Source organism: Salvelinus sp. IW2-2015, linkage group LG28 (assembly GCF_002910315.2).
Source record: "Salvelinus sp. IW2-2015 linkage group LG28, ASM291031v2, whole genome shotgun sequence".
NCBI classification, from domain to species: domain Eukaryota; kingdom Metazoa; phylum Chordata; class Actinopteri; order Salmoniformes; family Salmonidae; genus Salvelinus; species Salvelinus sp. IW2-2015.
Genome location: NC_036868.1, coordinates 3,928,559 through 3,944,836, shown reverse-complemented (window position 1 = coordinate 3,944,836; position 16,278 = coordinate 3,928,559). Strand labels below are relative to the sequence as shown.

The 16,278-nt window shown below is 42.8% G+C and overlaps 1 protein-coding gene across 2 annotated transcripts; it reads right to left on the bottom strand.

The window, feature by feature from the left end:
* Positions 1 to 688: 688 nt before the first annotated feature.
* Positions 689 to 8,713, bottom strand: rsph3 (radial spoke head 3). Of its 2 annotated transcripts, none has more exons than XM_023973555.1 (9): positions 8,451 to 8,713; positions 7,968 to 8,055; positions 7,733 to 7,874; positions 7,461 to 7,606; positions 6,806 to 7,009; positions 5,999 to 6,161; positions 2,464 to 2,550; positions 1,927 to 2,033; positions 689 to 862 (listed from the first exon to the last, which is right to left on the bottom strand). In XM_023973555.1, the coding sequence occupies exons 1-8, from the start codon at positions 8,561 to 8,563 to the stop codon at positions 1,957 to 1,959; spliced, it is 1,020 nt and encodes a 339-aa protein (XP_023829323.1). In that variant the 5' UTR covers positions 8,564 to 8,713; the 3' UTR covers positions 689 to 862; positions 1,927 to 1,956. The 2 variants fall into 2 exon arrangements, with proteins under 2 accessions (XP_023829323.1, XP_023829324.1); XM_023973556.1 differs by having other exon boundaries at positions 7,968 to 8,052.
* Positions 8,714 to 16,278: the final 7,565 nt, after the last annotated feature.

Genomic DNA, 16,278 nt, shown 5'->3' with positions numbered 1-16,278 from the left:
TAAAACTCAACCTAGGAAACGCTGTGAACGGGTTGGGGAGGTTTCATAAATGGAAACGGACCAATAGTTGAGTAGGATCAAAATAGAACAGTATATATCAGTGATAAACGCTGAAGTGCGTGCACTAAAATGCCAGAACGCATGCATTCTGTGGGACCGAAACAGCCACTTGTAAAGAGGAAATTGTTTACAATCTATTTATAAACAACAAGGATCGTGTACATGTGTCCTGAAACACAGATGTACTGGACTTTCCAGCATTTGTCTTATTGGTTTAAAAATAAATAAAATAAATAGCATAACGGTATGACCGCAAGAGCTAATGTTTGGTAACCATTTTCAAGTACGCAATATTTTGTTTTAGCAGATTACTTTCAAGTTAAGGCACTAGCACAAATACTATAGGATTGTTGTTGAGGGATGTGACTTTTTGTAAACCGGAATTTAGTGATTGAACACCAGTATAATTTCAAGAGACATACAATTTTGGGAAAATTACTATACCAGTGGGGAAAATAAGACAAGTCACCAATTGCAGATTATGGGCTACTGAAACACAAGCCTACAACACATCACATCAAAAGTCAGTAAACTCTGTCTACAACACTAAGGGTAAGGACAGGAAACTAATAGGCTATAAAAAGCACTGTCCATGAAACCAGAGACTAATGCGATTTGTGGAAAATGCTAAGAGTTAAATCTATAGTCTTTATTGTAGACAGTTGTTTGATATTTTCAAATCATGAATATAAGTAGAGTAAATCATTTTTTCAATAACCATTTAATGTACTGTGTTGCACAGATATGTAGAGATTTTCCTTTCGCCATTCAGCTCCTCAACTTTTCATTTGAAATGCATTCCCTGTAAAGAAAACAGACCAAAAAAAATAAATACAATATGGTTTGTGTTAACTTTCTGGACACAGTAGCAGCAACAGAGATTAACTTTGTAATGGATTACATTACGTACAGTACATATGATTAAAGGTGCTGTGCTGCCTGGATTAGATTAAACACTTTAAAATAATCAAATTGGTGTTCGTTCAGAATATCAACCAATAATGTGATTGGATTCTGTTTGGAGAAAGACAGAACTGTCTGAATGGAGAGGAATGCCCAATATGTCATCTTGATGGATTTTTGCATTTAGCCAGGACCGTTGGATTAACAACAACATGCTGATGCAAATATTTGTATTTATAAACACTGTGGCTTTAGACAGCACAATCAGATCTGGGACCAGACCGGCTATAATAGTATGGGTTATTTACTGTATATGCAATAGCAATGAGTCGTTAGGTGTAAAAACAGTGCTCTAAGCCTCTTCTATTCTTACAGATGTGTGGTTAAAAACATTAACATCAACCTGCTTTATCAGTCACTCTACCATCCTGATTTTGATTGTAACTCAAGGGAGGAGCTGTTAAGTGGTGTAGGCCAGCATGTAGTACATTTCTCTAAGGACCGAATCATAACTTGAAAGGGTTCTATCTGGAACCAAAAGGAGTCTACCTGCAACCAGAAATGTTTCTTCAAAGGGTTCTCCTATGGGGACAGCCGAAGAACCCTTTAAGCGTGTAGCTTGAAATCCAAAGATTTGTATGAAAACTTGAGTTATGCAGGCATGCATTTCAAGCTACATGCTTAAAGGGTTCTTCGGCTGTCCCCATAGGAGAACCCTTTGAAGAATCCTTTTGGTTCCAGATAGAACCCTTTCGACAGAGGGTTCTACACGGAATCCAAAAGTTTTGGATTCAGGCCTGACAGAATGGGGAGGTCTCTTTCATTCAAACTAACACACTCACAGCATCAATGGTTCTGGATCCAATATCAAATACATAGCCTTAAGAAGCATACAGGCAGTGGGTTTATTCATTTGTTTATACCATCAACAAATGCTGGTTCTTTCGAATTGGCTGATGTTACCTGTATGTCCCCCCATAGTGGTACAGGCCCTCATTGGGTGGAGTGGTCGTGGGGCTGCATCTGCTGGAACAGCTCCAGCCTCTTCTGGGTGACATCATGGATAAGCACTGAAACAAATACGGAGAGGGTATGCTATAACTCTTTGGTCTGTGTCGGAGTACCCTGGTGGGTTTAACCTTCATGGTTCTAGTACCCCTTGTGGACATAACACAGATATAACATAAGCATTACACGTGTCTTTGAAATGGCATTTTATAGGTTGCTGTTGCATCAATGGTCTTTGTAGGATATTTGAGTTCAGAACTGCAGCACTGTAAATGCCAGGGGGGTGGTTCTCTAAATTACAATAGCCTCTGTAGTATTAAACAATAGCCACTAGATGGAACCAAAACAATGTTTATCACCAGTTAAATCTCAAGAGGGCCTCACAGCAAATGCACTTCTGTGGTAGGCTTATGGGAATGTGACAACTGCACAGATACTAAGATTTAAAGTATTGATATTTGAAAAATCCCAGAAGTGCATTCATCCACTTACTGTCCAGCACTGCTCTTGCCACATATCTCTTCTCCAAAGTGTTACTGACATGAGCCATCAGCCACGGGAAGAAGCCAGTCTCAATATCTGTACATTAGAGAAGACCAGAGCACACACGTGAAAAAAAACTAAAAACACATTGAATGTTAAACACTGTAAATATGCATGCATCTTTAGAACCAAATACTTAATATGTTGGTACTCGAACTATACATAGGGAGAATCTCAATTGCATACTCCTTGCGTCCTCTCTTCTCGCCTCCTCAAAACCCATTGGATGAGAAAGCCAGATGTCCCTCCCCTCTGACCTTCACCTCCAGGAGGCAAGGAGCAAGGACGCGAGGATTATGCAGTGAGATTCTTCCATGGATCTTCACGTGGACCTGAGGAAGACCAGCTGCTGCCATCGCAACAGCTAATGGGAATTATTTATTTTTTATTTTTTAGACTTTGTTTTTATTGTAGGAACACAAAGAAAGTAAAAATAAAGTAAAATAAAAGAACAAAAAAGATCTGGCAGTTACAGTGCGTCATACCTTCATCATCATATCAGTTACAGTGCACGTCATACCTTCATCTTCATATCAGTTACAGTGCACGTCATTCCTTCATCATCATATCATCATATCAGTTACATTAGCATCTTTGAATTAGACCTTTTCCAAGTATGAAACCCATTCTTCCCAGTATTCTTGACCTCTCTCCTGTTGAGTTCTTAAAGCAAAGGTCATACGCTCCATGTGGTGTATTTCTTCTACAATATCTATCCATTGTGTCACTGTGGGAGGGTCTTTTTGTAGCCATTTCCTAGTGATAGCCTTTTTACTGGCTGCCAGTAGGACCTTCAAGAGGTACTTTTCTCTATTGTGTAAGTTATCAGGTATTTCACCCAAGTACAAAGAAATTAATGTTTGTTCTATGTCAAATCCCATTATTTTTCCAATGTTAGATCTTATTTCTCCCCAGTAAGTTTCGATTGCGGGGCAAGTCCAAAAGATATGAGAGTGATCCACCCTCAATAGACAGCATTCTCTCCAACAAGGGTGTAGTGAGCCAGTCTGTTTTGATTTCAGTTTAGGTGTTATGAAGAAACGTATAACATTCTTCCAACAGAATTCTCTCCATGATCTTGAGTTGGTGGAGCTTTGTCGAGTCTCTAATATGTTCAACCATGTTTCATCAGTTTTCAATGTTAAGTTCCTCCTCCCATTTCTTTTTAATATAGTTTGTAGATTGTTTCTTTGAGGATTGAATACCCAAGTAGAGATTTGAAATATTTTTTTTGTTACTCCCCAAGTTGTATGTGTTAGTGAATACTTGGATTAATTTTGGAGGTGCTCGAGGGTCAGTCACTTTTATCTCCCTTAAGAAATAGTGTCGAACTTGTAGGMGTCTGTAAAAATCTTGTTTATCCAAGCCATGTTTTTTACTTAGGTCCTGGAAGTTATCTAGGTCCCCATTCCTTATAATTGTACTGAATGATGTGATGCCTTTCTGCGTCCATTGTTTAAATCTGCTGTCCTGAGTTGCAGGGATGAAGCTGGGGTCGTATGCAGGCCAACTCAGCAGTTTGATCTCTCTGTCTAAATTATTTTGCTTAACTACCCTAAACCATGTCTTCAGAGAGAAATTCATCCACTGATTTTGTCTATTGTATATTTCTTTTACCATGTCCTTATTTCCCAAAACTGACTGTATGGGTATCTCTGTCAAAGTAGTCTCCATGTCTTTCCATTTGGATTTCGATTCTGAATTGCACCAACACACCAGAGGTCTCAATTGGGCCGCCACATAATAATCTTTAAGGTTTGGTAAGGCCATACCCCCACTGTTTTTTGGTAATTGTAATGTTSTATATCTAATTCTTGGTCTCTTACTGTTTCAGATAAACCTTGATATCCGTTTATCCCTAAACTGTTTAGGCGGGATTTCTATGGGCAGTGATTGGAACAAATACAGTAACCTTGGCAGGATGTTCATTTTGATTGTTTCAATTCTACTACTAAGATCTAAGGGAAGTGAATTCCAKCMGTCTAGGTCATCATATATTTTCTTGTTGATGTGATCGTAATTCATGCAATAAAGTTTYGGTGTATCTTTTGGTAGATATACTCCAAGATATTTAATSMATGAAGAGGTCCAGGTGAAGTTATACCTACTCTTCAGCTCMTCCTGTGGGGTATAATMATATACTACGGCTTGGGTCTTGTGTACGTTAAGCACATAGCCTGAATATGTTCCAAATGTTTGTAAAACTTCCATCAATCTAGGTACACTTGAGCCTGGGTCTTTAAGGAATAACAGAACGTCATCAGCATACATGCATATCTTATGTTCACTGRCTCTTATTGTTATTCCCTCTAAGGTTGGGTCCTGTCTTATTGCCTGTGCTAATGGTTRGAGGTACAAGYAGAAGAGRGTGGGTGAAAGATTACAGCCTTGTCTTGCCCCMCGCTCTAATTTTATCGTTCGTGTCAAATGTCCATTTATCTTTATTCTAGTGGTCGGACACGAATACAGTGTTTTGATGCACTGTATCACTTCTTTGTTGAAACCAAATCTTTCCATAACTTGGAATAGYTAATCCCATCCCACTGAATCAAATGCTTTTTCTGCATCTAGACTGATTAATATTGCACTTGTCTTATTCTGAGTAATGTGGTCCATGACATGTAGTGTTCTCCTTATATTGTCCTGTATCTGCCTATTTTGTATGAAACCAGTTTGATCTCCGTCAATCAATTCTGGGATTATGTTCTCCATTCTTTTGGCTATTATTGATGCATATAGTTTATAATCTGTGTTAAGAATTGCGATAGGTCTATATTAACTGCATTCCTTCTTATCTTTACCCTCTTTTGGGATTACAGATATGATGGCCTCTCTCCATGACGGTGGGAGACCCCCCTCCCGCAGAGTGCAGTTAAAACAGGCCTTAAGTAGAGGTGCTAATTGTTCTCTGAAGGTCTTGAACCATTCTGAAGGGAAGCCATCAGTGCCCGGAGACTTGTTGACTTTTTTAAAGATACTGCTTTATTAATTTCTTCGTTGGATATTTCTAAAGTTATTCTATCATTTTGCTCGGTCCCAATTGAGGGGAGATAAAGTGAGTTCAAAAAGTGCTCTATTGTCTGTGCATCTGCCTTCTCTGGTTGCTTGTACAGATTTGTGTAATATGATTCAAATGCATTCTGTATTTCATCTAATTTGCATGTGATCTTCTTTGTTTTGGGGTCTTTTATTTTGAAAATGGTATTCTGTGCTTGTTGTTTCCTGAGTCTCCATGCTAGTAATTTGGTTTCCTTTGAGCCTGCTTCATAATATCGTTGTTTCAGGAACTTAAGCTTTTTCTCTACTTCTTCTCTATAAAAGCTAATGGGAATTCTAATAAAATACCAAACTAATACCAGTCTTGGCAGTCCTCTCTTGTGCATTGAACGTCTCATGTAGCACCACCTCTTATGTAACTGTCTAAAGGAAGTTGTTGGAGGAAAGGGTCAAGGGACACTCCGCAGGGCCCTGGGGGAAGACTGACCTCTCTCCACAGGGTCGTAGAAGTAGCCGTGTTCCCTCAGCGTGGTGTAGACCGAGGGGAGCAGGTCGGCCAGGTAGTGCTGGGCAAACGCTCGCGCCGCAATCTTGTCCGCAGTCTCCATCTCCTTCTTCAGCACCTCTCGTTGCTGGGTGATCCGACGCTCCTGACCAGAGAAGAGAGATAATGAAAGTCATGGTTCTGTTTCCCTCCAAAGAGTCTGTCTGGAACCTCATGCTATGGTGTCTGAGCAGGTATCGAACCCAGGTCAGGGATTGACATTAAGGGTTGCCTTATTGCCTGGGGAAAGTGCCCTGAGCAGTCGCTCAAGTTAAGCATGCTCTGAGGTTGCTCCATTCGTCAGGCGTTTTATTTTACTTGACTGATAACAACCAAAATGCAAAGAATTCCAATAGTCTGGTCTTTCTGATTCCTCCCCTGTGTGTTGGTAAAAATAGCTACTTTAAAATGTTCTGGCAAGTTATCATTATTTTGGGGAACCCCAAAATACTGCTGACTTGCCCAATGAGCGATTGCCTTTCAGACCTTAATGTCAATCCCTGCAGGCTGATTAATTGGCACTGGCTTCCCTAGTGAAAGCCTAGGCATTCACTCAGGAAGCAAATGTTTTCAGGTCTCAGGCAAGCAGACCACCACTCAGCACCCTAACAAACCACCTCTGTTGCACTATTGAGAGTAATGGACATTAACTTTAAAAAAATAATCTATCCCTTCATTTATATTTGGCCTGAGAATTGGTTACATGTATCCGTGTGGCAGCAGCCATGTCTGGTGGTCCTGTTCCTGTACCTTCTCCTCACGGTGGCGTCTCTCTTGCTCCTCCAGCCGCTGCACCTCCACCAGCTCGGCGTTGCGGAGCTCCTCGAAGGCACGCTGCTGTGCCCGCAGACTGGCCAGCTCCTCCTCCTCCATGACCTCCAGCAGGGCCTGCTCCACAGTCTTCCCCACCAGCACCTCCAGCACCGGGCACACCTCCATGTCAAAGTCAAACAGCTGCAGGGCAAGGCAGGGGACATGGGCAGGGAGGGGTTAAAGTGGGTAAAAAAAAAAAAGAGAGGGTTAAAAGTGTGTTGAATACGTTTTCAAATATACTGTTTCAACAGATGAAACTACACCATTTAGAACAATGCGGACTGTGAAGAGTCACACCCACACAGGCACACACACATTGTTATATTATACATGTTGTATTGTAGATATGTAGTGGTAGAGTAGTGGTGTAATAATGTGTTGAATGATGTACTGTTTTGTTAATATTTTTTCTGATGTAATCGCCTTAATCTTGTTTGGAACCCAGGAAGAGTATGGGGATCCATAATAAATACAAATATATGCCTAACGTGTTTTCAACCTGTTGCCAATCCATTTGAAGGAAGCTCCTTCACAAATGTTGAATTGTTTTCATTACACAGCAATGAAGAGAAAAAATAAAAAGACGTAATACCTCTCCCTCCTCTATCTGTGTGGCCACATCTTTACCGGACTTGGCAGGAATGAAGAGGGGGGTGGCCGGTTTGTCCAGGAAGGCATCGGTCTGGCACTCGACGCTGGTGTCCTCTCTGCGATCATTCAGCTCCTCAAGATAAAGCTCTGAAATAATCCAAGGAATTATTTACAGCTCTGGAAATAATCCAACCTCTGTGTTGTCCTATCAATCAACAATGACAGTAGGCAGCTGAGATGTTGTTCTGTTTTACCCATAGATTTAGGTTTTACCTGTCTGTACATCTATGTGCTTCCTTCCCTCCAGAGCCTCTGGAGTCCTGGGCCTGAACTGCTCCATGGCACGCTTCCGAGCGACCGATCTCCTTCTGGACTCCTGCTGTCTCTGGACCTCAATAGGGTCAGGCTGAGCTGCCTGGCCAATACATAATGATACAAGATGTAATGGAAACATTTTACCAATGTGGTTATCACTTTCAATATCTGACTTGGTGAGCTGGAAACTCACCACTGGTAGGATGTGCTGGGCATATGTGTTTCCCCTGACAACACGTCGGTCATACATGATGTTTCCATAATTGCTTTGTCCATCACTTCTGCATGACAAGGAAACAGGTGCTAAAAAAAAAAAATCTATGTACAATCTTGATTAAAAACGAATTAGCATACACTTATCCACAGCCGTGCACTAATGCAGTTACATAAATGCACCAGGTTTTGCACCTATTTTTTAATCAATCAAGACTGGATAGCGTACTTATTGAAAACCTGAACACTTGCAAGCACTATTTCAGCTGCCTGACCCTGCAACACATACAGTACAACAACTGACAGGAATCGAAATGGAACTGACCCCAACTCTGCTATGCTGGCAATATGCTAGCTACCCATTTCATTATGCAAAAAGTGTACTTGTTTACGCTGCTGAAGTGAGCTTTTGGCTAAACTGTCAGTTACTGACAGCATATGTCGTTATGACTATCAAACTTACTGCTCCGCGACGGGCTCTCTGTATTTTGTGCGGTTTTGAACAGGTCTTGGGCGACTGGCGAATGTGTAAGTCCCGTTTGGAGCCTCCTTTTGAGGCTGTAAAACGGATGTCATTCTTTGACTTACTGTTAGCAATTAACTAATCTCTAACTAGCAAAATTATTCTAATAAAAACAAACCGTATTATTTGATAAAAACATTAAAACTGGTAGCTAAATGAAAGTGAAGAAGAATGTCTAGTTGTTGATGTTTGTCATAGCAACGATTTCCAGGAAGTGTAACTTTGCTGTTACATCACTTCCTCGGTTGCCAGCTAGTAGTTTTGTTTTTTTGGTTGGGGGGGCTAGCAAAGAAAGGCATTTACATTTTATGCAGGACTGACATATATTCAGCTCAAGTAATTTCATTTTAATATGATGGTCTTCCACTTCACTCTTATGGACCCTTATGTACAGTTCAATAATAAATATAATCCTATGCACTGCAGTATGGAAAAACAAAATCTTTACTTTAATTAAAATATTGCCTAATAAAATGCATTTAGGAGAAAAAGCTCATTATAAAATTATATTATATAGTTTATATACAGAAAAAGCAACAATGTTTATTTTATAAATGTTATTCAAGTGGTACCGTAGTTGTGTAAATGTAATGGGATGCATCTGCTCTTTGTTACGGTTTTGTTGGTTTTGGAACGGCCCATTATTTGATGGTTTAAGAAAGTTACATTTTGGCTCTGGATTTCAGACTCTTCCTCTTCATCCTCATATACCTCCCCCTCGGCGATGGCATCCTGGTTCTCCAATACCAGGTGATTCAAATTGCTCTCTGCCTCGGTGAACTCCATCTCATCCATGCCCTCCCCGGTGTACCAGTAGGAKGGCCTTGCGACGGAACATGGCAGTGAACTGCTCAGAGACACTTAAACAGCTCTTGGATGGCTGTATTGTTGCCTATGAAGGTGGCGGACATCTTGAGTCCAGGGGGTGTGGTGTTACAGGCAGCAGTCTTGACGTTGTTGGGCATGAAGTGCATACTGGGGAAGGGTACCATGTTGATGGCTAGCTTGCGGAGTTCGGCGTTGAACTGTTCATGGTAGCCGACACCAGGTGGTAATGAGGTCTCCGTAGGTGGGCATGGGGAGCTTGAGCTTGCGGAAGCAGATGTTCATTACGCCCTCCTGTAGTCCTAACATGGACCATTGATGCCGTTCAGGGACCAAGCCCACAGACTGAGGCGGTGCGGTCTCGGATGCCACAGAGTTCCCCAGGCCTGAGACAGCAGGTCTGGTCTCAGGGGCAGTTGCCAAGGTGTCCCAGACAACAAGGACAGGAAAAGGCTGATCAGTGGAAAAGGGGGGAATGCGTAAAGCTCCGACATGGAGTACCACAGGGGGCAGTGTGCATTGTCCAGGGAGGCAAACAGGTCCACCTGCGCCCTCCTGAACTTTTCCCACAGGTGCTGCACCACCTGGGGATGTAGGCTCCAGTTTCAAGGCGGCGGGCCCTCTTTCGATAGCATATCCGCTGCCACATTCAGGATGCCAGGTAAGTGCGCTGCGCATAGAGATGCTAGACGTCCCTGAGCCCAGAGAAGGAGCTCCCCGTGCCATAAGATAGAGGAGGTGAGACCTCAGTCCACCCTGATGGTTGATGTAAGCCACCACTGTGGTGTTGTCCGTTCTCACCAGGACATGTCTTCCCTTCAGATGTGGAAGGAAAGACCGCAGGGCCAGCAGTACAGCTCGGAGCTCTCGTGTATTGATGTGCCGGCCGCTCCAAGGGGGTAGGCAACAGCCACTGACCAACCTGCCCTAGGTCACACCCCCCCAGCCGAGCTGGGAGGTGTCTGTGCTGACCAGCTCCCGGCGCCACATCCTCAGCATCTTCACCCCACCTGAGAGAAAGGAGCAACAGCACGGTGACAGTGGCGCTTCGGGTGCAGCCAGTGGGAGTTGAACCACCGTTGAAGAGGCCGGAGATGGAACAGGCCCAGGGGAATCAGCAACTGGCGTTGGCAGGTCAGGGCGGCCCCTGCCGAAAGTGGTCGAGGCAAGATAAGATCGCCTGAACTCTCCTGGTGGGCAGGTGTACTCTCATTAGGACTGAGTCAAGTTCCATGCCAATGAAGGCCACACTCTGGGTGGGGGTCAGATGACTATTCTTGTCGTTTACGTAATGCCCAGCCCGCCGATGTGGGTCAGGAGCATATCTCTGTCTGACAGGACCTGGGTCCTGGTCGGGGCACAAATCAGCCAATCGTCCAGGTAATTGACGATCAACAATCCTCGGGATGCGAGAGGTGCCAGGACAGCGTCCATGCACTTTGTGAAAGTGTGGGGTGCCAAGGAGAGGCCGAAGGGAAGAACCATGAATTCATTAGTCGTTCCTTCGAAAGCGAAACGGAGGTACTGCCAATGAGCTGGGTGAACAGGAACATGGAAGTACGCATCTCTCAGGTCCAGTGTCACAGCCCACTGATCCCTGGACACGTCCTGCAACATGCGGGCTGGGGGCAGCATGTGGAACCTCAGAACCTTCAAGTAACCATTGAGGTTGCGGAGGTCCAGAATCGGTCGAAACTCTGTCTCTTTTTGTGACCACAAAATAAGTGTAGTAGAACCTACCTAGCCCCTGAAGGACGGGGGCCGGCACCGGATTTGGAGCATTGTGGACAACACCCAGGGGGACTCCACACCCTCCTCCCACTTTGCCCTTTGAGAACGGGAGAAGCGGCTGAGGCCGAGGAAGGGTGTGTGAGGGGTCCTGCCGGGGCCCACCTCTCCTCTGGCGCCCCGAGCGCCTGGGTCCCTCAGGCATGTCCCTCTGGCAGTGACGGTTGATAGGTTGTTGCTCCACCGCACGCTGTACCCTCCCCGCTGTCGTCCCTCAGTACGAGGTGATGGGGCAGGAGAGGGACCCCACCATAGTTCGGGTGCAGGTGGGTGGCAACAGTCCGTCTGCCTTGAACCCGGGACCTGAGGAGGCAGCATGAACCGCCTCAGGGTCTCCCGGTCCCTACAAACCTTATCGGTCTGCTCCAGAATGTCATCAACCCCGGCACCAAACGTCAGCCCTGGGGTAATGGGGAGAGTGGAAAATGTGCTCTGGGGAGCAGCTGGCAGATGGGATTGGGTCAGCCACGGATAGTTCCGGGAGGTAACCACCTGCGCTATGGCCCGTCTGTTGGCGCAGGCCACATCCCTCTGGAGCAGGGAAAGCATGCAAGACACCTCCCTCGCTTCCCGGYGGAGTTCCTCTGTGCTCTCCTGCAGCCGGGGCAACAGAGTCTGCTAGTAAGGCGGCCAAGAGAGCAGAGGGAGCCATATTTTCTTAACTCTTCTTGAACTGCACTGTTGGTTAAGGGCTTGTAAATAAGCATTTTACAATAAGGTCTACACTTGTTGTATTCGGTGCATGTGACAAATTACATTTGATTTGATTTGATATTTGGCTTTCAAATCTGCATCAAAGACTCGGGGGATCCCGGCTTCAGCCATGTCATGTTCATGACCCGTCAGGTTCATGACGTACGCTATTTTGGGTAGAGAAATTTAAAAAAGCGTTGCTATTCCTGCACCTGTCTCCTATCATTATACAACGTGACAGGTGATTCTAACATGTATTGACTCAGGGAATTTAACTTTTCTAATCAAGATACTGTTTTATTTTTCATAATTGTTTTATACATGTTCTTGAACTTTGGCATTAGAGAATTGTGTATATTGTTGACAAAAATGACTTAAGATTTTAAGGATCGGCCCCTTTTTAAAAATTTCACCACCCCCAAATTAACATACCCAGATCTAACTGCCTATAGCTCAGGCCCTGAAGCAAGGATATGCATTTTCTTTGTACTATTTGAAAGGAAACACTTTGAAGTTTGTGAAAATGTGAAAGGAATGTAGGAGAACACATTAGATCTGGTAAAAGATAATACGAAGAAAAAAAAAAAAAACGTTTTTTTGTGTACCATCTTTGAAATGCAAGAGAAAGGCCATAATGTATTCCAGCCCAAGTGCAATTTAGATTTTGACCACTAGATGGCAGAAGTGTATGTGCAAAGTTTTAGACTTCCAATGCCATTGCATTTCTGTTCAAAATGTTGTATGAAGATTGCTCAGATGTGCCTAATTTGTTCATTAATAACTTCATGTTCAAAACTGTGCACTCTCCTCAAACAATAGCATGGTTTTTCACTAGTTACTGTAAATTGGACAGTGCAGCTAGATTAACAAGAATTAAAGTTTTCTGCCAATATCAGATATGTCTATGTCCTGGGAAATCCTTGTTACTTACAACCTCATGCTAATCTCATTAGCCTACGTTAGCCCAACCGTCCTGCAGGGGACCCACCGATCCTGAAGAAGTTTAAATCTATTTGAATCCCACTATATAACAAAATGTGGAAAAATTCAACGGTTGTGAAAACGTTCTGATGGCACTGTATGTACATAAGTGGTATACTGTATCCTGAATTGACACTTTGTTTAGCATTCTAAACATTCTCACTGTGACCAGGAAGCAGTTGTGGTCTCATACTAAACAGAGAGAACACTAGTCATGCATGAGTGTAATGAAACCACATTTGAAATGTTCTTATTATGCTCTGCTTATATGGCGTTAAAAAAAAGTCTTATTAACAAAACTATATGAAACTGTAACAAAATGTGCATGTCAACCGCATTATCAGTTCTCTAAAGGTGTCTGCATACAGGTTTGGCTTGCTCCTAGCAGAACTCGGCTAAGCAAAGGAACGTCTGTGCTCGCATACTCCCTAAAGACATTTGCTTGAAAAATGAGAAAAGAAAACAATATTTCTGTTGTAATTCCCTCTTCAGCCACCGTAGCAACAACATAGCCATAACACCTCAAAATAGTCTGAATGAATCTGATAAAAAAAGTAATTAATTTAAATGTTTTTGCAGAGGTCTTAGTTGCGCAATTTTACATCTAAGATGTTTGGTACATTATTAGTCGTCTCTCATTGAATAACAAACACTTCATTTTTATTTTTATTTATTTATTTTACCATTATTTTACCAGGTAAGTTGACTGAGAACACGTTCTCATTTGCAGCAACGACCTGGGGAATAGTTACAGGGGAGAGGAGGGGGATGAATGAGCCAATTGTAAACTGGGGATTATTAGGTGACCGTGATGGTTGAGGGCCAGATTGGGAATTTAGCCAGGACACCAGGGTTAACACCCCTACTCTTACGATAAGTGCCATGGGATCTTTAATGACCTCAGAGAGTCAGGACACCCGTTTAACGTCCCATCCGAAAGACGGCACCCTACACAGAGCAGTGTCCCCAATCACTGCCCTGGGGCATTGGGATCTTTGTTTAGACCAGAGGAAAGAGTGCCTCCTACTGGCCCTCCAACACCACTTCCAGCAGCACCTGGTCTCCCATCCAGGGACTGACCAGGACCAACCCTGCTTAGCTTCAGAAGCAAGCCAGCAGTGGTATGCAGGGTGGTATGCTGCTCATTGAAGAATACGTCCATAGTTCCCACTCCTACTAGTAGTACTGTTGACCAATCACAGAAAAAGGGGCGTAGACTTCGGCTATCGCATTTTGACTTGCCCCAAAAAATACCTGCTGAACACCAAAACAAACAAAAACGTCAAGAAAGTTCATAATATATGAGCTGTCACGCCTGCTCCCGCTCCCCCACCCTACCCGTCTTTACACGCACTTGTCACCATCATTACGCACAGCAGCGCTCTTCACGTGGTTGATTGCCCCTCTATATCTGTCTGTTCCTCTGTCTGTTCCTCGGTGGTGTTCCCTGTGTCCTTGTTGTTATGTGTTCCTGTCCAGACACTGTTCCTGTTCTGTTTTGTGTCTGTCAGTTATTAAACCTTCACTCCCTGTACCTACTTCTCATCTTCTGTGTCGATCCATTCAAGATAGCTGTTTCGAATGGAAAGCATGAGACAAACTAATCTGCGTTTACACAGGCAGCCCAATTCTGATATTTTTTTTCCACTAATTGGTCTTTTGACCAATTTTCAGAGACGATCTGATTGGTCAAAAGACCAATTTGTGGAAAAAATATCTGAATTGGGCTGCCGGTGTAAATGCAGCCTAAATAACCCCAAAAGTGAAAGAAAGGAATATATGCCACAGGAAGTAGACACAGGTTAGATCTATGTAGTGACAGAGGTGAAACCACTGTGGTAAAAGTAAACATTGCATTTCCATGCCTTTGTTCTATGCCAGTGATTGGCTGCAACTATGCAAGTTTGTACAAACAGTAATGATGCAATATTTATGGTTACACTCTATCTTTTAAATTAGGTTCTCTGATCCTCACCACTCACACACAGACATTTTCTCCATATTTAATTGTATTTGTGAATGTGTATTTATATGATGTAGTGTACCAGGTACCTGCCTACATTCCATTATTCATATTCAAACCATAGTTTATATATTTCCAACCATTTCATCCCATTCAGTCTATTCTTTATTGTGTAATTGTTGTTCATGTATGTTTGAACAGTTATTGGTTCATTGATAATGAATAGCCCTCCCACCAATTTGGCCTGGTAATTATGTGTGGGAGAAGCACACGGTTTTCAGTGCAGGCAAGGATGGATGACATGAGTGTCTGTATCTTTACACCTCCTCTCAATGTGACTTTTATCCTTGTTTTTTAAATCTGTGTATTTATTATATTTATGGAAAATAAAACTAATATTTTTGAGTAAATCCTGTTCCAGTCATATTGTAAACCTTTTTAATGTGAGAAACGTCAGCCAGCTTTGTCACACTATCCCTTCTGTGTTAAACTTATACGCTATGGTAAAGCAAACATAATTGCTTGTTTTTTGTTTTGTGTGTTATTAGCTAAAAACGTAACAGAAAGTGTTACAACACTAAGCAAATTAATTAGGCTACATCAGTTGTGAGGGTCATGGGGTCAACATTTACATGATTAATGGGAAAGAAAACCTGCCGAACACCAAAACGAACAAAAACATCATAATATATGTACAAACTGCTTCGACTGGAAAGCATGAGACATGCCTTAGGCCGCGTTTACACAGGTAGCCCATTTCTGACAAGAGCCCAATATAGCCCAATATAGCCCAATATAGCCCAATACAGCCCAATGGACACTTTAATAAAAAATCTCAGAAGGGCTATCCCTTTACGTCCTCCTTTGAATAGCTGGAGGGATAGGGTCTCCCATTCATTAAAAGTATGTGATGCTGTATTGATGTTTGTCGACCTCCTCCCTCACCCTCCCTTCACCCTGTTCTCTCTCTGGGTGTACATTGTTTACTGCTGTCACCGGTCATTAAGGGTTGTAAAAGGGCACAGCCTGGTATTGTAGTGTGCCTCTGCTCATTAGTCATTTCTGTAGACACCATGTTCTTATACTGACGTAGAAACATCCATTAATTCTGTCAATCACTCAGTCTAGCCCTTTACAAGGCTCAATAGCTGCGTTTACACAGGCAGACCAATTTTCATATTTTTTCCACAAATTGGTATTTTGACCAATAAAATCTGATCTTTTCACATTAGATCTTTTTCAAAATGTTTTTACCTTTTGTAGTTGGATGTATAGAGGTAATGTGTGCAGGTACAGTAACCTGGCTGACCCCTTTCTCTGTAGTCTCAATCTCAGCCTCAGTCCCCATCATGCTTTATTCCATTGTTATCTATGGTCAGTAAGGCTCATAATGGTTAGGTTCAACATAAAACATTGGATCTTCATGTGCTGTTAAAAATACATGTACTGTAATCACAGGTGGTTGGTGGCACCTTATTTGGGGAGGAAGGGCTTGTGGTAACAACAGGACATAAGAAC

Coding starts and splice junctions, on each gene's coding strand:
- rsph3 (XM_023973555.1), bottom strand. CDS start 8,563: ATGACATCCGTTTTACAGCCTCAAAAGGAGGCTCCAAACGGGACTTAC. Junction 7,607..7,732: donor GCACATAGATGTACAGACAG/GTAAAACCTAAA, acceptor GGATTATTTCAG/AGCTTTATCTTGAGGAGCTG. Junction 2,034..2,463: donor GGCAAGAGCAGTGCTGGACA/GTAAGTGGATGA, acceptor TATTTGTTTCAG/TGCTTATCCATGATGTCACC.